Below are 26,447 nucleotides of genomic sequence, written 5' to 3' on the forward strand. Positions count from 1 at the left end.
AATCCTGATATATCATCGAGTCCAACTTGTGACCAATCACCACCTTGTCACTAGAACAGAGCACTGAGTGCCACATTAATTCTTTCCTTAAACACCTGCAGGGACAATGACTCCACCACCTCCCTGGGCAGCTCATTCCAATGTCTAATCAACTTTTCTGTGAAGAAATTTTTCCTGGTGTCCAACCTAAACCTCCCCTGTTGCAGCTTAAGACGATGTCCTCTTGTCCTATTGCTGGTTTCCTGTGAGCAGAGCCCGGCCTCCACCTGGCTGCAGCCTCCTTTCAGGGAGCTGTAGAGAGCAACAAGGTCACTCCCGAGCCTCTTCTTCTCCAGGTTAAGCCTCCTGTTACGTCTCAGTCCTGAGGATGCCAGTGTGTCACTGCTGCCTCTCTATGTGTGTGTGTGTGCACGTGTGCGCGTGTGTGCCCGCGTAGAGAGGGGATGTGGATGTGTGCCCATACGTGGATGTGTGCCCATACGTGGATTTGTGCCCACATGTGGATGTGAGCGTTGGCACATCTGTGCCAGGGCGGGTGCCCCTGTCTGCGCCCTCGGGGCTGGATGTGTGCCCGTGGGGATGCGCACATGTGTGCACACGCACATACGTGTGTTTACACGCCCACCCGTGTGCGCAGGACCCCGTGGGGGGCGCGCCCCGGGCCGTGCGTGGCGAGGGGCGGCCCCGGCCCCGCTCCCGCAGCCGCGGCGCCGCCCCCGCTCCCGCCCGGCCCCGCTCCATCCCTCCTCCCTCCTCCTTCCCGCAGCCGCACCGAGCCACAGACCGCGGCGGGGCCGGGCAGGGCCGCACCATGACCGAGACCACCAAGACCCACGTTATCCTGCTGGCCTGCGGCAGCTTCAACCCCATCACCAAGGGCCACATCCAGATGTTCGGTCAGTGCCCGCGGCGAGGGGCTGCACCCCGCGGTGGGGAGGGGGGGGCTGAAGGGGGGTCGGGGTGTGCTCGGGGTGTGCTCGGGGGACAGCCCCGCTCCGGGGTCCGCGGCGGGGCCGGGCGCTGTCCGCGGCCGGTGGTGCTGAACGCGCTGCGAGCGGGGACCGCCCGGGCCTCCCCGACCTGGCCCTCATCCCTAGGGGCTGTCCCCTTCGGACAGCGGGGTTCTCCCCTCTGGACTCCCCTTGTCACGCTCGCTCCCCGGAGTCCCCGGTGTCGGTCCTGGCCGTGTTTGTCCGCTGCCGCTCAGCCCCGGGGTCTGCGAGCCTGCGGCCGCTGCAGCACTTCCATCTCCTCTAGCCAGGGAGGAGAGAGAGCCAGGCAGCCACAGCCAGGCACGGAAGTCAACAAAAATACAGGCAGTTAATCAAGATATTAGAGTACCCGATGTTTAGATTGATGCCAGGTCTGAGGAATGGGAAATGTTCCTATGAGATGATGGATATTACCAAGCATCCATGCTATGATACAGATGATGGGGATGCTAAAATCACTGCTACAGCCTGTTCAGGCAAGACAAGAGGGAAGGAGGGAGGGAGAGAGAAAGGGAGGGAGGGCAATCTCCATCAAAGGCAGTCTGACATGCCATAAATACTGACGGTTTGGGTAAAGCTCGAAATACCTGAAGATCCCTTATGAAAACAGCAACTCACTTGGGGTGGGGAGGAGTCCTGAGAGGGTGAGGTGTCCACTGCAGACCACTGAAAAAAGGAGAATAGAAAGATCAGCTCCTTTAATATCCCTTCTTGGAGTGCAGAGGCAGGATCCATCCTTTATGCCTGATAGGAGATTTGAGGCTGGGGAGCAGATGCCGAAGGTCTTGTGCTACTGCTGGAGAAGCATCCCTGGGGTTTCTAAAAGCTGTACAGAAGTTTTTAAGTGCAAAAATAATTGAAATCAGCTTGAGGTATTTCTACGTCAGACCTTGTTTTTGTAGACCATAACGAGTTGGGCAGCAGGCTAGAAAATTATGGCTTTCTAGATGCAAATGATCACATTGTTATTCCATTTCATAAGTGCCAGAAAAATGTGGTCCTGGGCAACAACATACCTGAAATTTCAAAAAAATCCTATTTCTTAAGCTAAAAGAAATTGCTAACAAGGATCAAGAGGAACTATTTAAAAATAAAAATAATAATTACATGAAATTACAGGGACGTGGTTGATAGAAGCAACCACTGATGAATCAGATTTCTATAATTCACATTTAGCCCTATTTTGATTAAGTAATACTGAAAATATCAAGGCAGCCCATATTCAGTGGACTAAAAACCAGTAAGAAGATATTTTAGAAAATAAAGATTGGTGAGATATTAGTATGCAGTGGGTGTTCTTATAGATTCAAAATGAGATTTTTTTTTTCTCAGTACTGTTGAGTATGTTTATCAAAGATGTGAAAGAAAATATATAATCCCTGCTGCTAAAAAGTGCCAATGACCCCAAAGAGGTCAGAATAGCAATTCATGCTGGTAATGAGACAGTTGTGCTCCCTGACTCGGGGTGTTTGGTAAAAAGGGCTTGTTCAAACAGCGAAGTCAAATGCAAAGTCATATGTCCAGCAAGGAAGAACGCACATCCAATATAAACAACAGGCAAATGTCTTCTGCCAAACAGCAATGGTGTCGGGGACTGAGGAAGGATTGTACACAGCCCACTGAATGCAAACTCTGTGTGGTGCTGAAAATACAGCAGCAAATGCGATCCTTGCAGATACAAGGAGGGGAATATCAAGCAGAAGAAGAAAGGCTGTTTTATTTTCATGTACAGCATTAGCAAAGCCCTTCTCAGAGGACCAGTGACAAGAATTATGTTAGCTCCAGAAGCCGGGCTTTGTGGCAAGAGACTAGAGAGGCTCAGTCTGGATCCATTCTTTAAGATGTTAAGGGGCAACTTGATCTGCTTGGTGGAGGGATATGTGATATCTGGTGGAAGGGGGCTCCTTTATTCAGCAGAATTAGGACTGGTGACATGCCAAGAGCAGCTTTGGATCCTGCACAACTTCAAGCTACAGATATGGTGTGTGGGTTTGAGTGAAGGTAATCATGTAGTAGGAGAAAGTACCTGGGTACCTGATGGATTCTCCATCACCTGAAGGCTGTAAACAAACACTCAGACATCTTTCAGGAAGACATGTTTTAGCTCAGAGGATAGCTTGATGTGGAAATTTTCTATGCATGTATCCTGTAGAAATCCTGGAACATAAGTCTTGAGATACCTGATAGGGACAAGTGAGACTTCCACAGGGAAAAGACAGAATTTACCTGATCCCTGATCATTTTTATTTGAGGAACGCTTCCCCCCAAATCTAAAATAATAATTATGTGAAGCCATGGGAATCTCAATCAAAATCTGTGTTATTCTGCTCTGTGCTGTACAGTTCAACCAAAACAGTGCTCCATCCTATAAGTGTTGCATTTTAAACAGCTGAATTTATGCAAAAATGTGGTCTTTATCATTCAGACAAATACTTGGGCTTTGAGAGCCTGATAGAACTTTTTGCTTAACGTAGAGAGAGAAAATTTATTTCTTTAACACATGGCACTAATTAAGCCAGAAGGAAGTACAGTATTTGCATGGGTATGTCACTGCAGACACATCATTATATGACAACCATCATTTTTCTCAGTATGGATTTTACCATTTTTTATTCAGGCCAAAAGCCAACCTTTTCCCATAGGATTTTTGCCTGAATAGGAGATGGGCTAATTATGTGGAATTCTCTTCTAGTGGGGGAAAGGTTCCTAGTGGGCTATTCTTTCCACCAGTCATGTGAATTTAAGACTCATCATTAGCCTTGGGTTTCCAGAAAGCTGGGATTCTTCTTACAACCCCAAATCTGCAAGTGCAACACACCACTGAGCCTTGTGTGTGGAACTGAACTTCCCACAACAGGGCTCCCTCCATCCTCTGCCAGTAACAACTCTGGATCACTGGGGCCCCCCAGATGAAGTTGATCCACATTTGTGTGTATAAAATGTATATCATACATATAAATTAATACTTAGCATAAGATACATAACACATAACAAAAAAAGTAGGTGAGATACGGTGCTGTACAGCCATCCTTACCAAGGGGTTGACACAAACACCCACACAGTCCTGAAAACTCTCAGAGTTATTTGTGGTATCTGCTGTGCTTTGAGATATACGTATGTTCTGAGTCACAAATTTGAGTTGTATTTCCTAGCTTTAGGTGGCTATGAGAAAAAGTTTGGGATGCCACTGTGGCAGGGAGATAAGGCAGGAGGAGAGAGAGGGTAGAGGTTCTTTCTAAAGCTTGACATGAACACTGATGGCCTTTCACCTGAAATGAAACTCCATTTATATCCTAAAGAGATACAGAGAAGAAATAGCAGAGCAGCCCATGCAAAAATTGGAGAAAAATAAGATTGAGAAGAAATCTCTGTGTTAAAGCCACATGAAAACCCCACCACTGCTGCTCACCTCGGCCAGCACACATCAAGCTCCAACCAATTCACCTTAATTTCCTGCTGACACTCAGAGGAACTCTGAGCATGGGTTGAAGCTCAGCCCTCCTCCCCTGCAGCCAGCTCAGGAAGGGATCCTTCTCTGAGGCATCCCCACGCTGGCTTTGGTATCTTGGTGCCGCATCGCTGGGGACACACAGAGTAGAATTTGCTGCCTAAAGGACATCTCCCTCCATCTTGGCCTCCTCACGGTTTGCCTCCTGCTTCCTTCCCGTGCAAACAATGCCACCCAAAGGACAAAAGCCAAGGGACCAATGTCAAAAGCAAAACCTAATCTGTGCAGCCCTGCTAATGCGCTGAAGGCTGTGCCGGTGCCCTGCCAGACAACGAGCCTGTGCTTGCTTTGACAATTAAATCATTTCCCCACCTTGGCCCCGCTCAGGGAGCCCCAATACAACTGTGTTCAAGAGCTTGAAAATCAAAGGGCAGCTCTGCAGAGCAAGGTAGAAAGCACGTTTTTTCAATCAAAAAAACCCCATGGTTCGGTTTGAAGGTGGTCTTGGGTAAAATATTGGGATTAAAGGCATCACCAGGCAAGGTCAGAGGCTCCAGGGTTTGTGTGTTCCAGGACCGGAGAGGGAGCCAATAAACTGCTGGAGCTGGAAGGAAGACGCCGAGATGAGTTTCTTCGTAGTTCTGCAGGGGAAAAGGCTTGTACTGTCCCATGGATATGTGAAAATCAGACTGATGATTTCTGCAGACTGAAATGAAGGATTTGGTGGGGAGGTCAATCAAGATGCAGCATCTCAATATTTTTTTAAATTCATTTTTCTTGAATCATAGAAGAAAAGGCTGCTCTGTAATTGCCCACATTCCCCCTTTTAGCACATTAAACATTTTTTTCTTGCCTTTTTAGAGTTCTGAAATTCCTCACAATCCATCCTTTTATGTGTAAACTTCTGGCTTCAATCAAACAGCCTTGCTCATCAAACAGGGTTTTATTTCTGCCCAGTTGTAAGAGTAGCCTGACACAGCTTCATCTCCAGGGTTCGGATTACCTCTCCATCCCCTTTTCCACCTTTTCTCATCAACCTTTGAGTAGCAGAACTTCACTGGGGACATCCCTGCCTGTGCAGGGGAAGGTTTTAGCTGTCCTTCCCCCCTCCAGGTGCCCATAAGGTCCAGCCAATTGGACTCTGGGATCCTTGGGGATGCTCAGAGCTGCACTCAGAGGCAGCAGGTTGGGTAACACCCCCCAAAAAATGGTTGGGATATTACTGTTTGACTCTGTCAGAGGATTTTTTTTACTGCTATTTTTTGGGCACTATCAAACATTCAATAGCAAATAGGCAATTTAATTATATCTGTATCATCTGCCTGTATCCTGACTCTCATCTCCTCTGTGTTGGTTCATGGGGTGATGGGTTGCTCCAGGTATGTTCCTGTAGGAGGAAGGGGTTTGTGAGATGTTGTTCAGACGTTACCTTCTTGTAGGGAGTCTTGGTACCTCAGCTGTTTTTAAACATGTTTGGCCATAGAGTTTCCCACCTACTTCATTTCAAACAGTGCCAGGACCTGGACTCGCACAGAAGAACATTGCTCGTAGATAAGCTGAATCCTGAAAGTCAGCAAATCACCACTATTCTTCCCTTTTTGTCTACTTAGAATTAAATTTTCCCTAGATCCTATGTGCATCTGTTGTTGAGGAGAGTTTATATCCCAACCAACAGCTGGGTAAAAACCATTTCTGACGGAAAACAATGAAAGACTGCGATCAGAAGTAAAACTCTCCACTTGGCTTCTTAAGAAAATTTGAGCAATTAAAAACCCCAGCAGGCTGCTCCTTGATTATCCACTGCAGTCCTTGTATAGGAGCAGCACTGAGAGCTGCTGCATCCCACAAAGGCTGGTTTGAGATGAAGGGATAGAGTTCCATAAGTAAAGAGGGATGAAGAGGCAGGAGCTGAGGCTTTTGTTTAAGATGTGTTGTTTAACATCCCGAATTTCAAAAATCACTTTTTCATATTTGATTGAGATGACTGAACTGCAGAGCAGTTTAATGAGAGCGTCGCTGCCTGGGATGGAGCTGGGAGAAATGCCTGAGCAGAATGACAGCTCACCCTTTCCCCTTTTGCTCAAATGGGAATACATCTACAAATGTCCAGAAGCAAAATTCCCTGTCTACATCCAACAAAAGCTCATCAGGAGCTCGAGAGAGGTTTTGCTCTGCTGTCTGCAACATGAGTAAGAAGTCTGGGCCCCTGCGAGGCTGCCTCCTGGTTCCATTTCATCTCTGGGCTGGAATCAGAATGCGTAATTAGCGGGAGCGATTGATGGAGCAGGAGGGGTGAGGGGGTTCTGAGAGGACCGGATGGACAGCGAGAGCCTGACTGAGCCCTGGCTTGGCTCTGCATGGCAGTGGGGGGGCTCAGCAGCACCAGCAAGGACCTGACCGAGACAGAGCCAGGACAGATCTCACAACACTCAGGTTGATTTGTCGGCCCAGGGGAGCTGTAGCATCCGAGCTCGCCTCTCTGCAACGCAGCTGAGGAGCTTCCACTGCCATCCAAGCAGCTGAAATCACAGAAAACAGCTGAAACATTTCATCAGTGCAAGGGGTCTGGGAGGGCAGATTGTGCCCATCCCCAGGTGCTTCTGGCTTGATGTGATGGCAGACAGTGAAACCCCTCAGCCCAGCCTTATGCCGTGGTGGGTGAGTCACTGACATGACTCCACATCCAGCGCTTGCCCAAAACATGCTGAAACTGCAGATTCTTGGGTGCTGTGCTGGGAGAACAGAGCAGCACAGGCAGGACTGCAGCACCCATGGCTCTTTTGTGTGCCATTATAGATCAGTTAATGTCCCATTCCTGTCACTGTACCCCATACAGGCTCCTTTTTTCATTGCCTTTATCACCGGCTTCCTGCATCTCAAGCGTTTCCTCTCCTCTTTATGACCCAAAGTGAGGAGGAGTTTTCCCAAGCACGAGATTAAACTCCATCAATAACTACTCAGGGATTCTTTTAAAACATTTATAAGCTCTTAAATATTTAGCAGTATTTATTACGGTCTGTGAGACATCACATTGTTTCTATGACAATGCCACCTCCCAAAATGTGCCACGTACCATCTTTTACTTCCATCGACTATAAACAAACTTGACAGTGAGAAATCCAGTGCTACAACCTCATTCAAGAGAGAAACAGGGGCTCTACTTCTATTTAAGAGCCATTTGCACTCACTACAATTCTCTCACATCCCTTACCATCTTCTCTGATGTTTTTTAATAGCAGCCCGTCCGATGCCGTATTGATTAGCTGCATGCTAAACCCCATCAGTGGCAGCCCACATCTCCAGTGTGACCTTGGGCAGCTCACTAAACCTCTCCTGACTGGTGCACCGAGGTGGAGTCACATCCCTCCTTTCCCTGCCAGGCTGCTGTGGGTCGGGTACCACCGTAGTGGGGGTTGGGGTAGGAGTGGGTCATGAGCAGGCTGATCTTTGTGCATCTGAGCAGCAGCTGGCCCAAAATAGGCATCCTCACCCCTGCACCCTCCAGGCTTGGAAAATCCCTTCTGGCAGCAAGGCTGGGGGGCTGCAAGGGATCCCCTGAGTCAGGGAAGAAGGCACAGAGAGGCATCAGAGCTGGGGTCAAGACCACATCCCACTACTTGCGGTCGAAGGCCAAGCAGAAATAGTTCAGCTATGTTGAGTGTGCAGCACAGGTAACCCCAAACTTTACCCTAACCTTAACCCTAACCTCAATCTCCACCTGGGACCAGGGAACCCAAAGCAGCCACAGAAAGACTCAACAACTTCTAAGACAGAAAAATCAGCCCAAGATAGAGACAGGGTCAGGTCACCTTTGGATTTTGAGATGAGCATGCCTTCTGTGGCATTTATAACCCCTCAGTCTAAGCAGTCCCATGGTGCCGCCAGTGTCCAGCTAAGCAGGACTCAATTTTCAGAGCGCCCTTCATAGAGAAAGCCAGACAAAGCCCTGCAAACAAACCAGAGATAGGACACAGGTCTTATCCCCTCAAAGCAGCATTGCTTACACATGTTGATAGTGTGCAGTCACATCCAGAAAAGACAACCCAGGTCGGGAGCTCATTTTTGCCTGTCCCTTTCCAGCATCAAGTGGTTTCCTTCAGTAAGCCTGAGCTGCTGGATGTAGCTTGGTCATACCAGCAGAAAACTGCTAAATTAATATTTGGGAACAGAGAAACCTAGAGTCTATAGAATTATGTATTTTCAAGAGCCACTGTAGGGCTTGCCCCAGGAGAAGATGATGAACTGAGATAAGTCTGTTTTGGATCTGGAATAGGAAGCAAAGGTAGAGAAGCTCCCCATGGGATGGGTGGAGAGTCCTTCTCTGAGCCAGGCAAGGAAGGATTTGCTCAGCTTCTGCTCCACAAAGGTTTCTATTTTCATCGATAACCCAACAGCCCCTAATTGAGCTTAAGCCTTCCCTGAAGAGATGACATTTCACTAGGGTTTATTGGCAAGGGGAAGCAGAAAATCCAGTTTTGCCAGCACAAGCTGAATTGGGATGCTAAAAGGTGTAGCTTTGCTTCTGGAACTTGTGCTTTGTGCAAAGATATTGTTGATGCTTCTCTTGGGGTAAGTGAGGTCTTAGGAATAGATCTACAAAGAGAGAGGGTTTCACTAGTACAAAACGGGAATGTGACATCCCGCTGGTGTCACCAAAAGGCTGAAGTCCTACCGTGGCTGCCTCTGCCACCCCACACTGTCACCACCATCCCCCTGGCCTTTCTGCATCTCTGTACGTGGGATATTTTCTGCCTGCCTGGTTCAGCCAACACTGGTCCCAGGCGAGGTCAGCATCTCCGAATGCTTTGCTGGCAAAGACAAAACAAGGGTCAGGCCCACACACAGGGGCCAGCCCTCGTGGAGGCAGCCCAAGACCAGCAAAGAGCTGCAGCGCAAATGCCACCCATCTGTGCTCCACGGGGAACTGAGAGCCATCAATCCCCTGCTCCTGGTGGGGTTGTGATCCTGCCGTGCGTCAGCCTGAAGGAGCAGCACGACACACGCCAGGGTTACAAAGCACTGCCTTTGATGTGCTACAACGGCTCGGAAATCAAAACAAACGGAGCGCTTCCACAGAGAAATTAGGGCACTGGAAAACAAGCGTGGAAATCCGTTGGGGGTTTATTTCCCTTTTTTTTTTTTTTTTTTTTTAAAGGCACTGAGTGATAACCAATTTCCCTGGCTGAGATGTGGACCAGGACCTCTCCAGGGATGTACACTGAGGTGCCTGTCCTATTTTGGATGTTCCACCCACATTCTGATGAAAGCGAAATACAAAACCATGGCAGGATAATGAAAATATTGCCTTTTGCTGCTACTCTTGTCCTGTGTGACTCTCCATGGGCCCAGGATTACAAAAATTGGTTCAAATGGAACACTCAGGACTATCTGGAATATCCTCCCCTTTGCTTGCCAAACAGTTTATTTTTGCTCCTGATATTTAGACTGTTATTGAAGCTGAGACACAACCACAGAATACCAGCTCTAGGCCAGATTCGTGCCACAAATTGATGTTGCTTTACTGTGGGTGGCATGTTATGTCTCTTTACACCAGCTGGAAGCTGTTAGCCTCAAAAACCCCATAGGAGAGACGGGCTTCAACCAAAATCCCTCTGACCGCTTTCTCCCAGCCCAGCCTCAAGTGATGTCCATTCCCCTGGTTTGTACTTGAATAAACCCTGGTGCTCAGAGTGGCGTTTTACACCAAGCACTGGCAAATCCACATTTTAGCACATTTCTCTCTAAAAAACAAGGAGAATACTACACTGGAAGAGGGAAACTCACTCCACCCTGCACCACACTACAGCATGCGCAGCCCTTGCTGACTTGGCAGCTAGTGCACCAGACAGGGAAAGGTACACGACCTTTCACTCTTCAATACCATCCATACACTCGTCTTACCTAGAGATGATTAATCCTTCTCTGAGGGTTTCTAAGCAAGGTGCTTTGATGCTGCCCTGCAGCAGAGAGCTCAAAAAAACTCCTTCTTCAGGTGAAGTTGCCTTCATCATCCATTTTTAGAATCACAGAATAGTTTGGAAGAGACCTTAAAGAGCATTGTGTTACAACCCCACTGCTGTGGGCAGGGACGCCTCCCCCTAGACCAGCTTGGCTCCAAGCCCCATCCAGCCCAGCCTTTTACCTACCAAGAGTTGCTTTTACCTTATTAGATGTTTCCCCTCACCTTGTTAGCCCCAAAACCTCTAAGATGCCCAGAAAGCAGCTCTGGGCGTTAAATACCACGTGGAGGTATTTAACAAGGGCACCTTGTCAGGACTGAGCTGCCTATCCTTCAGGTGAGATCCGGCAAGGTGCTGAGGATATTCCTGCTCTCCCCGTGATGCCAGGATGGAGATCTCTGAGCAATGTTATGTTGCTTCTCTGTAGAAGTGGTGTGAGTGACAGCACTGGGCTGATCACCTACCTACCTGACAGAAAAGGAGGTCCAGTCCCTACCTGGAGGAGCTGGTGGTAGCTTCATCTCAACACGCCTGTATTTCTCCTCATGTTGCTCACCTGATGGATAATGCCTCCTCTAACCTGCTCCACTGCAGCGGGGTTGGCTGCTCCAGGAGGTTGTTTTGCCAGGCTCTTCCTCAGATGCTTCGTCTCAAGCTCTGGGACCTGCAGGATCTCTTACCAGGCTCCTGCGTAACTTCTCACACATACCGGCCATTGCAATACCCCAGTTCTGAAAAAAAGAGAGGAAAAATAGGATGCCTCCAGTTTCAATTTCAATGAGATCAAACAGGTTGTTCCTCTATGGCTTCATTTAAGAAACCCAGATGACCTGGGACCAGCCAGGTCCCCTGCCCAGGCCCCATCTAGTTGGGTCTCCAGCAAATGCTCTGCTATTTCTAGGTCAGCTCACTGTGACTCAGGTCTCCTACTTTTATTATTTTTAGTTTGTTTAAACATCTAATTTCACTCTTCTGCTGTGAAACCATGAGTGGTCAACAGATGGTGATAGCATGACTCTCATTAGTCATAACTCAGGTGGCTCTGAGTTGGACACTGGTGGGGACCTGGGTGGGCTGGGAGATGGAAAGGTCAGATGCTGCAGCATCATTTCCTGAGGCCTTTCACAGCCTTCACTTCCACCATGAGTCTTGAGGTATTTGGTATTTTGTGCTTATGAAAAGCCAATTAAACAAATGTGCACCAACAGCTGAAGACATTTAGCATGGAAATCCTTCCCAAATTTGTTATTTCTACAGGGCCTGGGTGCAGCTATGGATTAAAGGGTTGGGGGAAAGTGTGTAACAGAGCAATTAGCTTGGAGATAAAAATCATTAAGCATTAGGGGGCTTAATGGGATTTTTCCACCAACCAAAAGTCTTCTGGGAATCTGACTGAGATTGTCTAAGAGACACTGAGCTCAAGGCAGGACAAGCTATGTGGGTCAGTGGGACACTGGGATCTCCCCAGGCTTGCCTTGGAAGGGGTCAATCTCAAGGTGAAGAACCACTCTTCTGCTTCTGCCTATAGGAGAAACCTCCCTTGAAGAGCAGTCAGGGCTTGCTCTAGTAGAAATGTCCCTTTGGGAAGCTCAGGGAAGGGAGGTACCAATGGTCTTCCCAGCTCTAACCAAGGTGTGACTGTGGGTGATGGGTGTGTGAAGACCCTGACTGGGGAAGAGAGCTGCCAGGCAGGAGAGCTGGGCTTTGAGAGGTGGACACTTCTGATGAATACATCCCTGATTCAGAGGATTTATATATACATGCATACATATATATATATATATATACACAGAGACATCATTCAATTAGTCTGAGAGTAACTGCTGGCTCTGTGCCCAAGCTGGGCTCTGGAAGCACCATTTAGGTCCTGCAAGTGCTGCTAGGTTGAGAATAAAACACAGTGTGCTGGTGTATCTGGGTCACTCTCCCCTGCAGGAGAGTGGGGAAGCGCCTGCCTTGCCCTCGGCACCTCATGGCCACATCCCACCTCCCCTCCAAGGATGTCAGAGGCCAAATTCCTTGAAACAAAAATGAGACACCTGGGCAATGGTTTTGCCTTCTCCATCACCTATGGCTGTGCACCTTCTCTTCCCCAGTTCTTGGGGAAGAGCAATTTAGGCTGTGTAAAACTTGCTTCCCTGCCACCCTTGTGCGTGTTTTTGGAGAGCTGGCACAGAGTGTGAGTGAACTGCAGCTTCAACCCTCATGGAGAAAGCGGCATAAATCAGAGCCTGCTGGTGGCTTTACTCTGTAAAAACAACAAACAAAAAAAAAGCAAAAAGGAATCTTGGGGGTGCAGATGACCCCGGTGTAAAGGCAAAGCAAATAAAATTTGAAATTACACCTTGAAAAATTGAACATGAATAATATTTGATTTCATTAATGTCAATTTAGGTGATGGAGCAGCGCCAGAGGAGTTGAGATGTTGCGATTGAATATACTCAGTGGGAACCTCCAAAAGAAACATCTCCTAAATAAGGCCTGATTTCTTATTGGGGAAGCAGGATGCTATTTTTTCATTCAGTCTGGACAACATCACCACTTACCGTTTTTGTAGCCCTGGAGTGCATCCAGTGATTGGTGTTTCCCCACCGTCATCCCACAGGAAAGCAGCAGAGCCAAAAATATTTGAAGTGCCTTTGCAGGGTGGGCGAGCAAAGCTGGGCTGGGGCAGCGGGGAGGTGTCACCAGTGCTTAGGATGAGTCCAGGTGTCACCCCTGTCCCTTCCTTCCCCAACACAGCCAGGCTAAGGTCATCCACCAGCCGCCAGGCGTGGAGCCAGGGCGCTGAGAGCTTCCCATCACACAAGTGACGCTGCCGGTGGGCTAATGCACGCCTTGGCAGGGTCCATCACTGGGAGTTTATTTATGTCAACAAGGTTTAAAAGCCATCGAGGCCGCCTGGAGCATTACAGACAATTTACACTGGAAAAGGAATGAGCTTTTCTCTTCCAAAGCCGACATCCTTGCATGGGTGTGGCAGGAGATAAAGTGCTCATAGAAAATGAAAATACAGGAGGGGGGTTTCTGGGGTCTGGCATGGTCTGTGGACATCATAAGCATTCAACAGGCAAGAAATGGGCTGGGAAAGGGCTAGGAAGCCGTGACAGAAGGCTGAGATCAAAGACGGTGAATAGGCCAGAATACAAAACTACTGCAGTGTCTTCAGTGCCTGCAGGGAGACCACGAACCTGATATCCTTTTTTTTTTACATGGCTGGGCTTCGCGAGCGAAGATTTGGGGAGGGCTCTATCCACGTTTGTTGCAAGCACGTTGGTGGCTAAAAAGGCCAATGCGAGATAGACAAGTCCGGTTGCAAAAGGCACAGCAGAAAGACTCCTTAGGTGGTATATTCTGCAAGACACGATTCTTTCTGTGTTGTCTTTTCTCCTCAAGAGTGATCCTGCATGCGTTGTCAAAAGAAGTAACAGTGTTAAAGATAGTGTGTCTCCAGACCTCCCGATTGGAGGCCAGAGTAGACCGGTTATGTGCATATTTTGCGTAAAAGACATAGCAAATTTTGTGAAAAGAAGTCTTTTCTGATAACATGGACCTGGGGGCTTGGAGAAAGCACTACAAAATCAAAGCAGCCACAGTGATTCAAAGCGATAACCCACCAAGCCCAGAGTCCTGTTTCCAGAAACCCAGAAGAATGACCAGTGCTGTGCTTGGGTGTGAAGCTCCTCAGCTCAGACACACACCATGCACGGCCCCCCTTCCAGGATGAGAGACCCAGGGACAGCAAGAGACTCACCCACTTTGCCCTTTCTGTGCCAGCAGTGACCTCCATCCCGTCTCCCTGCCCTTGCTACCCAATCCCTAGTTACTCCTCACACGGAGCCACAGCACCGATCACCCACCATTTCAAGATGCTGAGACCCAAACCCCCTTCTGCACATGCCAGGAGCACATACCGTGCCAGGAGACACTGCAACCTCCTCCCAGGGTGGGGAATGAACCAACACCCCCGAGGTCTCTTACAAGAGCTAAAGCAATTTGGTCTTGCATTGTGCAGAGGGTAGGGCTCAAGGATCAATGAGGTAACATGTTTGGACAGGCTTGGCTACGGAGGCCTGTTGTCTTCTCCACTTAGCCACTGAAGCTAAGAAGTAGCCTAAGAAGATTCAAACTGTAAAAGAAATAAAAATAAGCTTTAAGCACAACATCATGATTGCAGCGAGGACACACCTAGATGCTGCAAACTAACACTGCAGTTTTAGAATCATAGAACCACAGAATCATTTGGGTTGGAAAGTACCCTTTAGATTGAGTCCAGCCATTCCCCCAGTGCTGCCAAGTCCACCACTAACCCATGTCCCCAAGCACCACATCTGCACTGCTTTTAAATCCCTCCAGGGATAGGGACTCCACCACTGCCCTGGGCGGCTGTGCCAGGGCTTGACAAGACTTTCTGTGAAGAAATTTTTCCTAATATTCAATTTAAACCCACTTCTTCTCATCCTGTCCCTTGTTCCCTGGGAGCAGAGCCTGACCCCCACCTGGCTCCACCCTCCCACCAGGGATCTGTAGGGAGTGAGAAGGTCCCTCCTTTTCTCCAGACCGATCTCCCCCAGCTGCTCCTCGTCAGACTTGTGCTCCAGACCCTTCCCTGGCTCCGTTCCCTTCTCTGGACATGCTGCAGCACCTCAGTGTCTTACTTGTGCCACGCTGAAGCCACAGTGCCGCCTGCCCCGAATCCTCTGCCACCATCCCAGCAGTGAGGGTGGCTGTTCCTGTCGCTGTGCCAGCCCCACTAGCGGCACAGCTCCTCTCCAAACAAGATTTGACATGACATTTAAGAAAATGCAATCTTTTTAAAGGCTTTAGCTTTGAAGTGGATGCTGTGAAGGTCTGACTTAGCTGACAGCTACACAAACAGGCGAGACAGCGCAGTCGCCTGATGGACACAGCCCTGCAAGCAAAGGGACATGCTCTGCCCCAAAAACAAGTGAGAATGGACCAGACTGGGATGTGAAAACATGCTCTGCAAGTCTTAGGCAAGGTAGGACCAGAAAGCAGGTCTTCCCTTTCCTGCTCAGCCCTCCATTCCCTTCATAGCCCACATCTGCCCAAATACTTCCCTTGCAAGGGTTTACTGGTCCATACATTTATATATTTTCCATACCTATTTAAATTCTGTTTGTTGTTTCTGTGGTAGACAACAAACTCTTAAAAATGCAGATCCCAAGTTTTAGTTGTATGTGTTTTTGGGGAACAGCCACCAAAAACTCAAGGCAAATTAATACCATCATCCAACCCTGAGAATATGAAGCACAGCTTACACATAAGTTGTTCAGCTTGTCTTAAGAGAGAACTTTATAAAGATGCCATATGTGAAGATTAACAGATCAGTGTTTTTAATTGTCTTTTGGAAGTAAAATCAAGTCAGAGTGAAGCAGGGAGAAATCAAAGCATGTGTTTGTGTTTATTTAAAACTCAATGGCATCTTTTTTATTAGGGAATTTACTTTTTCTTTTAATTTACATTTTAAATTGCATTGTGATAGAAAGGTAAATGCTGATCCATCAATCTTGGGTCCTCCCTGCCCCTGAAAAAAACCTCACCCAAGAATGCTGTGTTTTTCTGCATGTACTCCCCCAGGATTTTGAGGGCAGGGAGGGATAATTTCAGTACATCTAATTCAGGCAATCGAATTTTACTCCCTGCACCCATCAAATGATTTAAGCCTGCTTTCCCTCCCTGGAGGCTGGTGCACCCAGGGCACAAGAGCTGGGAAGGTAGCCAGGGTGAGGATTTTGGTTGAGTCTGAGGAGGAGGTTTTATTGAGGCTGGTAAATCATCCACAGGCTGTCACAGAGGCCTGGGGCTGCTCAGTGCCCTCGAGGGGGATAAAAGGTCCATGGCAATTATATTTCCTAAATTGACTTCTAGCTGACACAACAGCTGAACAATATTCCTTAGTAGAAATGTCAAAATTCAGAAAAAAATAATCATTTTGCCCAAGTGACATAGAATCCTGGAAAGGTTTGGGTTGAAAGGGATCTTAAAGCCCATCTCCTTCCACCTCCTGCCATGGGCAGGGACACCTTCCACTAGCCCAGGTTGCTCCAAGCCCCATCCAACCTGGCCTTGGACACTTGCAGGGATGGGGCAGCGACAGCTGTGCCAGGGCCTCCCCACCCTCTGAGTAAAAACCTTCTTCCACGTATCTAATCTAAACTGACTCTCTTTAGATCTAAAACCATCTCTCCTTGCTCTATTGCTACAGGCTCTAATAAAAAGTTTGTCCCCAAGACAACCCAACCTTCCAGCCCTGCTCAGCCCCCCTCACTTCCCTGCATGTATGAGTGCTCCTCATCCATCCCAAGCTATTGCAAGGGAGCTCTAAAATAATTTCAGAGTTGAATTTTTGCCCTGAAGTAGAGCAGAAGGGAGGGCATGGGAGCTGAAGAGAGGCACCACTGGGGCTGGGTGCAGGTGGAGAGGGGGAGGAAGGCTCCCTGAAACTGCCTCCCCACTGCTGCTGCACCTTCAGGCACGACTTCTCCACATCCCCTGAGGAAGTGCCAGCCTCTGAGCAGGGTGGCTGAAGGATATGATGCACAGTGACATCTTGGGATGGCTGACAGATCCCAAAATCACCTCAGTTTCAGAAATGTTCTTTTTTTTTGCAAATGCAAAATAATTTACAGATCCTCTGCTTGGGAAAAAAAAAAAAGCTCTTTGTAATGACTTTCTAATGACTCATCAATCTTATCTCCCTTTTTGCTTTTACCTTTCCTATCTTCTTTTTTCTTGCTACTGTCTCAATAGCTGGGGTGGGCACGTAGGACATCATGTGAATTTAGCAACCCTTCCCCAGTATTTTTATCCTCAATTGTCACCATTTGGAAATACCAGCATGAGAATGGGCATGAGGCTGGAGGGACTCTGGCAAGTCTGTCAGACGTGGGCAGCACGTGGTGTTGGCACAGGCTGGGAGAGGTGTAAGAGCCGTGAGGCTGCTGAGGGACCAACTGGGGCATGGCTGGTGGGTGCCATGGTGTTGCAGCGCTCAGTGGGTCCAGCTAAACCCCCCTGCACCTTTTTCCTTGTCCTCCCCCCGCAGAGCGAGCCCGGGATTACCTGCACAAGACCGGACGCTTCATCGTCATCGGTGGCATCGTCTCGCCCGTGCACGACTCCTATGGGAAGACGGTGGGTTGTCCTCATTTTCCCTCTCTGCCTCCTGTGTGCAGTGGTATCTCTGAAACCAGGGATGAGCACTGGGCAGCACTGCCTGACCCATGGTCCCTTCCTGTTCATCTTCTGCCTGGGGCAGCTCCTGACCATGGGAAAGTCTCCGAGAGGAGGGAAAGGATGAAACCACTCACTCTTTGGATAAAAGCCACAGCAAGGTCCTACAACCAACCAAAGTACTAGACAGCAAAGAGAAACGTTCTCACCCAAAACAGTGGTGGCCATCTTGCTGGGTAGTTTTTTGGTTTTGTTTTAATTATTTCAAAGCCAATTTTTTTTTTTTTTTTGTGGGGATGGAAACTATGAAAACGGTAGCCTTTAGAAGCACTTTCCAAATTAGGAGTGGAGAGTTTCCTCCTCTCCTGAAAGCTGGAGAAATTTAATCAAGAAACCACCACCCCAGCTCTGGCTCTGCTGCAGCACAGAGCTGGGAGTGGTGGTGCTGAGCAAATCTCACCTCCTGGTGCGTAGTCAGGGCTGACGCCCAGCAGGAACTCCTCCCTTCCAGCAAACAGGAGCTTAAATAAATGTTTATGGGCAGGAACGAATCCTTCTGGCCTGTCTCACCTGAGTGAGCCTGATGTTCTGCCCCAGGAAAGTTTGCAAGCTCAGGCTGGCCGGGGTATGATGTAACCATTCCTCCTTCACCCTCTTTTGCAGGGTCTGGTCTCGAGCCGGCACCGCCTGACCATGTGCCAGCTGGCTGTTCAGTCCTCTGACTGGATCAGGTGAGTGGCAGAGCCCACCCTGCTGTGACATCAGCGTCCTGGCAGCCCCTGCCCCTTCCCCGCACCGCGGTGGCAAAGGCCTGTGTGCAAAGCGGAGATGCCACCAGCTGGTAGAGCTCCAGGACAGACTTTCTCCTCTCTGAGCCTAAGCTTGATTAAAAACCAAAGACCTTCCTCTCCCAGTCCAGCAGAGAACAGATGCAGATGGTTAGACCACCCTTCAAGGGAGCTCTGGGGATTCAGGAGGTCTTGCAAGCCCCCTGCTCAGCCTGTGGTGTCTGGGCAAGGCTCAAAGTTACTCAGCCCACCCCAGGTTTGTGCTGTGGCACCTTCCCTTTCCACACCTGCAGCATCAACCCACAGACTCTCACCTTCCCAGCATCACCACATGGCATCTGGTGGCTGAGGTGGAACCAGAAACACCTTGAGCTGTCCTCAGAAACAGGGTTGTGACATGTGTAGTCACATCCAATCCCAATGAAAGCTGGTTAGTTGGGCACCAAGAGCGGAAAGGTACCCTGGCACACGTTCAGGTCTCCAGAGCTGTTAGGAAGGGCTGGGTGGAAGGGCTGGAGGAAGGATGTGGTCTATGGCACACCTGTGGAGTGATGGTAGCTGCTTGTGGCACTGCTGGCCAGCCCGGTGGGGAGGAGGTGGCACGGCCAAGAGGTCCGGTGGCCATCGGCCAACGCTGGTGCCTTGCTGTGTTCCCGCAGGGTGGACCCCTGGGAGTGCTACCAGGACACCTGGCAGACCACCTGCAGTGTGCTGGAGCACCACCGTGACCTGATGAAGGTGAGGCAGTCCCCACACCAGGGGTGAACCACACCAGGGGTGAACCCCCCAGGAGTGAGGGCATGGGGAGGGTGCAGAAATGGGGTTACTCTTCCCCCAGTGTGGGGACAACTAAAACATGTCTGAGACAGGATGAGAGAAGACTTGCAGGAACATCTGTGAGATCCTGACCTGGAAGAGGCATAAGATTCCTTGTCACAGCCACTTTGAGCTCCTTGCTCTGATGTTGGAAGGAAATTGGGCCCTCCAGCTGGAGGCAGCAGCCATCCTGGACCCAGGAACACCAGGAGGGGAGCAGGGATGAAGGCAGAGAGAAGGCAGGGATGGGCACAAGCCAAGCATTATTGTTGCCTACTGGCTCCTGCCAGAGGGGAAGGCGAGGTGGATGGGCCTTCCCACTCACTGAGCCAAAACTGCTGTATGAACCTGATGGAGAAACTCAGTGGAAAAATTCAGCACCTGGGAAGTCTCTGGGAGCACAAACCCCAGGAGAAAAAGTCCCTCCAAAACCCAGGCAGGTCTTAGAGCCATGGGAAAAGATGGCTGCCCTCTGGTGACTGCAGGGAAGCAGGGCTGTTGGCACACTTGGATACAGCAAGAAAACCAAAGATGGGAAATGAATGAAAGAGCATCACACAAAGTTACAGGCAGCCCAGACAGGAGACACAGCATTAACCAGCCCAGCAGAATGTGCGGTGCATCCAAGGACCATGATGCTGAAGCTGGGGAGTCGCCGGCCATGCTTTCCTTCTCCTGCAGGGACTGGGAGGGAGAAGAGAACGTTTGCTCCTTGCCAGCCTCGTGGCTCCACACAAAAAGTTAACACTACTTTAATCACAAGTCATTATCCACAGGGTCCTGCTGGCCCCGGGCTCATGGGACTGGGGATCCTAAAGTGAGCTTGGACATACCTGTCGCTGAAGATGACCTTGAGCCAAGGGTGGGGAGGCTTGATATGGGGACAAAAATGTTTTGGGAGGTTGCTGGAGTGAAGACGCTCTTCCAGCTACACTTCTCCCTCATTGCAGAGAGTGACTGGATGCATCCTCTCCAATGTCAACACGCCTTCCATCACCCCTGTGATTGGCCAGCCCCAGAATGAGTCCTCGCAGAACATCTACCAGAACAACAACAACGTCTCCAACAAGCCCACTGCAGGTAGGTGGCATCAGGGTAGGGAAGAGGGGGATGACTACTGACCCCTTACCTCCCAGCCAGGGCTGCCAAGCATTAGGAACAGTGCTCCATCACCTTGTCTTTGAATAGATGGCTCATCTGGCTCTGTGCACCAAGCCCAGGGTGGGGTGGGGGTGCAATGGAGAAGTTACCATCCAGCACAGCAAGGGGAGCCAAGAACAGCATAAAATGGCTGTAAAATCTCACTGGGCTTCAGCTGGATGATGTTCTGCTGAAGAGCAGCTAAAGGAAAAGGTACCTGGTGCCCGCAGGGTGCATGCAAGGGAAGAACTGGCAGGAGAGATGATGGAGCTGGATCCCCTATGAACCAGTGGGATATGGGACATGAAAATATTAGCTAGGGAGAAGCGGGAGCATTACTTAAGTCCCATAAAAATGGACATCTTGTGATTTTCTTAGTGCTTTTAGCTGTCCAGCTGGTCTCTTTAAGGCACAGGGTAGCACTCTGGGGAGTTAATACCAAGAAAGGAGGTGGCGGGGAGGTGCTGGGAGCAGTTTCTGCACAGGAGCATCTTGCAGGACCAGGGTGGCTGAAGAGCTTGTACTGGTTAATTGCATCACCTCTCTCCCATTAATTTTCCTTCACCTTTAGCAAAGATCCTGGGGAAGGTGGGAGAAAGCCTGAGCCGGATTTGCTGTGTTCGCCCACCCATGGAACGCTTCACATTTGTGGGTACGTAGAGGAAAGGTCCAGTGTCAGTCCAGCCCCCAGCCCTCCTCCCAGCCCCCTGTGCTAGGCCAGGCACCAGCACCTCTCTTTTTCTTCCCTTTCTCAGATGAAAATGCCAACCTGGGGACAGTGATGCGATATGAGGAGATCGGTGAGTGCACAGCCCCCCAGCTCCCCTGAGCCAGCGCTATGTGGCTCGGGAGCTACTGGACAAAAGATCCAGGGGCAAGTGAAGGATATAGAATCATCTCACCCCGGTGCCAGCTACTGAGGCTCAGGGGTGAAACAGGAGCAGTGCTTAACTGTGCTGAGCCTGGCCCTGTTGGCAGACAGCAGCTGAAATAATGGAGTGAGCAGTGGGGACACGGCCCCCAGTGCAGACGCAGACCTGCCATGGCATCATACCTTGACAGTCACTCCAAGTGCCCTCCCATGGTGGTGTCATCCCATCCTGGCAATGCCTGCAGCCCTGCAAAGCCTTGAACGGTAGCAGGAGGGATTTCAGCTGCCCTTTCCTCTAAAGCCCTGTAAGGGTTTCAGGCCCACCAGGCTGCCCCAGACATGGCCCCACCATACATCACCCAGAGCTCTGTGTGGAGAGAGTGCTGGTGGCTCTGACACCCATTTCATGGGCAAGCTCACACACAGCCTGGCACTACAGGCATCCCAGCACCTACACCACACAGAGCCCAGAGGCTTTGGCTACCTGGAAATGCCGAACAGGGAGGCACCCTCCCATGTAGCCATCTCTTCCCACTCCTCTGAGTGGGTTTATGGCTTTTCTCTGGTAGCTGTGCAAATAAATAAATCTTTAGGGGCCCGTCAGAGCAGAAAGCTCCTTCCCATGCCACAACTTTCTTGCTGAGCTGCGAAGCCAACCCTGAAGTTATGGGGCTGGTGCCTGCTCAGCCCCATGTGCTCACACCTGTGAGCTTCTCTCCTTTTCTTCAGAGCTTCGCATCTTACTGCTCTGTGGCAGCGACCTGCTGGAGTCCTTCTGCATCCCTGGTCTCTGGAACGAGGCGGATGTGAGTCACCACTGCTGGGCATCCCTCCATGCTCCTCTTCCCCAGGCTCCCTTCCTCCTCCTCCTCCTCTGCTTCCCACACCCCATGCTCTTGGGAGCCACTCAGGTCTCTTGGGATGACAGGAGCTGTGCCCACCGGCCCCACTGCCTCCTCCTTCCCAACCCTGACCCTCACCTCCCCTACACACTTCCACAGGGCTTCCACAGACTCAAGCCCTGCTCCCACTCACTGCTCATGCAGAGGATGTAATCTGGGATGCAGGGTGAGCCCATCCCAAGGCTGTGCTTCCACTCCTTGCCCCTCAAAAGGAGGCAGAATCAAGTAGATGCCAATCCCAGCAGAGTGAGGTGCGCAGGTAGGAAGTAAGATCTTTACAGAAGTTGCCCACACATTAGAAATTAAACACAATTAGAGCCAAATCAACAGCTTTTACTGTTGGTCCTTGCCTGAAAAAGACACATTTTCATGGGAGAACACCAGCCCTGGAGAGAGGATGGGTTAATGACCCACATGCTGCTCCAGAGCAGTGCTGGGTCTCCCCCAGCTCTTCGCTGAGATCAGGCAGTCAGCACAAACCTCCCTCCTTGAACCTCTCAATGATTTCTAAATTCAGTTACCACATCTTCAGTCCTAAGTTTTGTAAAGCAATTAGGTGGCAGGTGTCTCCTCTGAAAGGTTTAAAAAGCTGAGATGAGGCAAGTCCTGAAGCCCAGCACAAAGGATGCAAAAATGTCCTCCTTAGGCAACCTCTTCTGCTGCCACCTCCTTCTACCACGAGTTCTCCTCAAAGTCTGAATTCATCACCCAGTAATGGGATTTAACCCCGTGCCTTTTATTTCATCCACTGCAGACCACTTGCCTTGATAATTCTGTATTTCTGCCAAAGGCTGCTGACATATCCCCAAACTCACTTTCCATCTCCATCCAGACCACAGCCCAGCTTTCACAGAGTAGGGGGGGTTGGCAGACAGTGGCAGGTTTTGTGTGGGGTGATTATAAAGCTCTCCACGCTTTGGGTTGTTCCTAGATGGAGGTGATCGTCGGGGAGTTCGGGATCGTGGTGGTGCCCCGGGATGGAGCAGATCCCGACCGGATCATGAACCACTCCTCCATCCTCCGCAAGTACAAAGTGAGTGGATGCACACATGGCCGGGGAAGGCTGTGAGAGGACCCACAACCTCTCTCTACCCAGGAGAGCACTTCTGCCACAGGGCACAAAATATCTCGGGGTCAAATGCTCTCAGCGGTCGGGGGGGATGAGCCACCACGCAGCCACCCCCCAAGGCCAGCAGGGTGGGGAGGCTGGTGGGGCAGACACCCACTTTTAAGCCATCCCTTTCCCTCCTTCCCTTGCAGAACAACATCCTGGTGGTGAAGGATGACTCAAACCACCCTATGTCGGTCGTCAGCTCCACCAAAAGCAGGTGGGTGATGCAGGGGGACTGGGGGAAGAGCAGGGTGCCCCCAGCCAGCCCCTCCATTGTCCTCACATGGACACCTGACCCATCCAAGTGGGCTCTGATCCCTTTCTCTCTCCCCGTGCCCCCAGACTGGCCCTGCAGCACGGGGATGGACACGTCGTGGATTACCTCTGCCAGCCTGTCATCGACTACATCCTCAAGAGCCAGCTGTACATCAACGCCTCTGGCTAAGAGCCAGAGGCCTTGCAGCCTACCTGCAGCCTGCCTGCAGCTCTCCATCACTCTTTTTTCTCTCTCTCAGTCCGTGTCTCCATCTCTCCCCCCATCCCATGGCCTCCTGCCCGTGTCTGCCTCTCACCCCCGGCACCAACACTCCATCGTGCAGCAACGCCCAGGGAACAGTTTGGTCTCTTTTTTGGGGTACTGCCCTGCCCTGCACACGTGGGGAGGGAGGGGGAACCGGCCCAAGAGCGATGTGCTTGGTGTGCTCAAGGGGAGGCTGCCCCGGCACCCCCTCCCAGCATGTCCCTGGGAAAAGGCCCCCTGGTCCATCCTCCCAGCATGCTCAGAGCAGGGGCTGCCTCTTCTGCATCATCTTACAGAACTTAAGCTCAATAAATCTAGGTGCATTTTTTTTATTCTATAGTTTTAGCGCGAGCCCTTTGAGCCTCTCGACACGGTGACCAACCAAACCCTGGTTGGCACTGGCTCGGTGCCTCATGGCACGTGAGCCTCCCAGACCGGCAGTAGGACAGCCCAGCTAACCAATCCTCCTCCTGGTCCTGAAAAATCATGGAGAAGGGAGCAGAGGCCTTGGCAATCATCGCTGCCAAAGCATTGCAGGGAGAATGTTGTGTCACCTTCCCTTGGCTGCAAGAACTCAAGCCACTCCCTGGGTGACTTGAGTTGGGGTGATGTTCTACTCCAACCCACAGCACCTAGAAAGGGATCTGCCACTTATGGAGCCGAGAAATGAGGTAGAAAGAAGGAGGTAGTGAGCCAAAACCTCTGGTGACAATTTTCCCCAAAGCTGGTTGGGTCCATTACCATCCTCTGGCCTTCAGATCACTATTTCTGTCTGTAAACTTCCCCCTTCTCCCGCCTCTCCGACTCTCTTCCTCTTCTTGAAGAGTTCATTAAATGCATGATACTTTCCCCCTCCCAAACCAGCTGTGGCTACTTCGCACATCCCTTGGGACATGCCAGACTCCTGCTCTCCCACCTGTGACGTGCCTCCAGTTGCCGAGGATGGAGCCTGGTGGAGACGTGCCAGGGCAGGTAACAGGGAGCAATTACTGAAGCCTTGTGGAGAGGAGGGTTGCTGGAGCAGGCTCGTGTCCTGCTGAGCATCCCTAGGGTGCAAGGACCCTGCACAGCTCCTGGGGAAGGTCACAGCCACAGGGAGGAAGGTTTACCCTTCACCTTCTGTTCTCCCTTTGCTCCATCTAACCTTATATTGCTTCAGGTGGAGCTGTACAGCTGCCTGTAGCTGAGAGTTCTCCATGGTGTTTCAAGGAAAGATGTGAAATTTCCTCTACTTCATCCCTTAAAAGTCCACAAAGTAGCTCTCATTGAAGCTTCAATTGGTGAGACTTTGCACTAAATTTGATCTGCTGGGTGCTGCTGGCATCCTTGGAACAGCAAACAGCTTTGGACAAAACAAGGCAGGCCACGGTCACAGGGTCCTTGCAGCAGGCAGCATTTTAGGAACAGTAGCTGGCAACTTTTCAGGAGGACACAGCCCTTCCCAGAAGGGAAATCATGAGGGACAGAGGTGATGTGACTCACCCAAAGGCCCCAGAAGAGGTCTTTCCTTGCCAGGGATTTCCCTCTGCACGGTGAGGTTTGTTCGGGAACTGTTCTAAATTTGTCAGCTGAGTCCCTCAGCAGCAGCTCCGGTGTCTCCAGGTGGTTGCATACGTATTCCATGGGATGAGGAGATTTGGAGATGCCAAAGCAGAGAGGGTGGCGAGTGTGTGGGGGACTCAGAGAACAGGAATGCCTCTTTTCCAGGGAGGTCTTCAGCCAGCTGGAGCTGGTCAGCACCACCCCACTGAGCTCCCTCAGCTGACGTGCTGGGCAGGTGCCCATGGTGGGACACCTCATCCATGAGGTAACCACTAACCAGGTGCTGGACTCCACCCATTGTTGTCACACATTCAGGTTGTCAGTCTCCCCTCCCTCTCCACCCCAACACAGAAGGTATTCCACACAGCAGCCTCCCCTCCTTGCCAGACCTCACTGTGTTTCTCAGCTCCCAGCTGGAGGAGAAGCAGCAGTGGTGGCAACCAGCCTCCAAAACACAACCAGAAGGGCTGAACCTCCTGGGGGGGCAGCGCCTCTTGGAAGGGGCACGAAAGACAGTGGGTTCCCACTGAGGAAAAGACACGGGGAAGTAAAACAAAGGAGATGGAGAAGGAAGGAAGGTGTCATGCCCGAGAGCCACCTCTGATCCTCCCTCCCTCCCTTAGGTATGCGGGATGGGACGTGGGGATGCCAGTGCTTCCCACCCCATCATGGTTAGGATGGCATGGCTTAGAGACATAGTGTTGTGGTACAGATGATGAGTATATTCTGTCTGACTAGTCTTACCTGCGCCTTCGTGTATCAGCTCAGCAAAACTCACTGATGGGGGGTGGGATGGGGGGTTTGTAACAGGTCCTTCAGCTCTGGGACCCATTTGGAAAAATGTATTTGGGTGGGTATGGGAAAAAAATAATCATCTGTGATGATCCATGTGACTGCCAGGGAGGTGAGGATTGGGGTTTGCAGGGTGCAGGGGAGGGGTGGGAAGAAGCTTGTGGGTCTTGGTCTTTGAACCTCCATTTTTAAACAGTGCAATTTGCTGAAAGAGAAATGAACTTCAAATGCCCTTTGGGAGAAAAAATAAATAAAGGGGGGAGGGAAAGGGGTTGAAGTTGTCATGCCACCGATTTCACCTTTGTCAAAAGTTTTGGGGCCTTTTTTTTCTTTTTTTTTTCTGTTGCTATATGAAAAAAAACAGTCAT

General features: G+C 50.3%; 1 protein-coding gene across 1 annotated transcript; it reads left to right on the plus strand.

The window, feature by feature from the left end:
• The first annotated feature begins 689 nt into the window (after positions 1–689).
• Positions 690–26,128, plus strand: NMNAT2 (nicotinamide nucleotide adenylyltransferase 2). Its single transcript, XM_032696080.1, has 11 exons — positions 690–896; positions 17,470–17,558; positions 18,261–18,328; positions 19,045–19,123; positions 20,152–20,281; positions 20,913–20,993; positions 21,097–21,141; positions 21,942–22,018; positions 23,046–23,147; positions 23,375–23,442; positions 23,568–26,128. The coding sequence occupies exons 1-11, from the start codon at positions 812–814 to the stop codon at positions 23,668–23,670; spliced, it is 927 nt and encodes a 308-aa protein (XP_032551971.1). The 5' UTR covers positions 690–811; the 3' UTR covers positions 23,671–26,128.
• The last annotated feature ends 319 nt before the right edge of the window (positions 26,129–26,447 follow it).

Source organism: Chiroxiphia lanceolata, chromosome 9, assembly GCF_009829145.1.
Source record: "Chiroxiphia lanceolata isolate bChiLan1 chromosome 9, bChiLan1.pri, whole genome shotgun sequence".
Taxonomy (NCBI): Eukaryota; Metazoa; Chordata; class Aves; order Passeriformes; family Pipridae; genus Chiroxiphia; species Chiroxiphia lanceolata.

Excerpts from the sequence above, each read along its gene's own strand:
- NMNAT2 (XM_032696080.1), top strand. The coding sequence starts at position 812 with ATGACCGAGACCACCAAGACCCACGTTATCCTGCTGGCCTGCGGCAGC. Across the intron at positions 19,124-20,151 it reads ACCACCGTGACCTGATGAAG|AGAGTGACTGGATGCATCCT; the intron begins GTGAGGCAGTCC and ends CCCTCATTGCAG. Across the intron at positions 21,142-21,941 it reads GATGCGATATGAGGAGATCG|AGCTTCGCATCTTACTGCTC; the intron begins GTGAGTGCACAG and ends CCTTTTCTTCAG.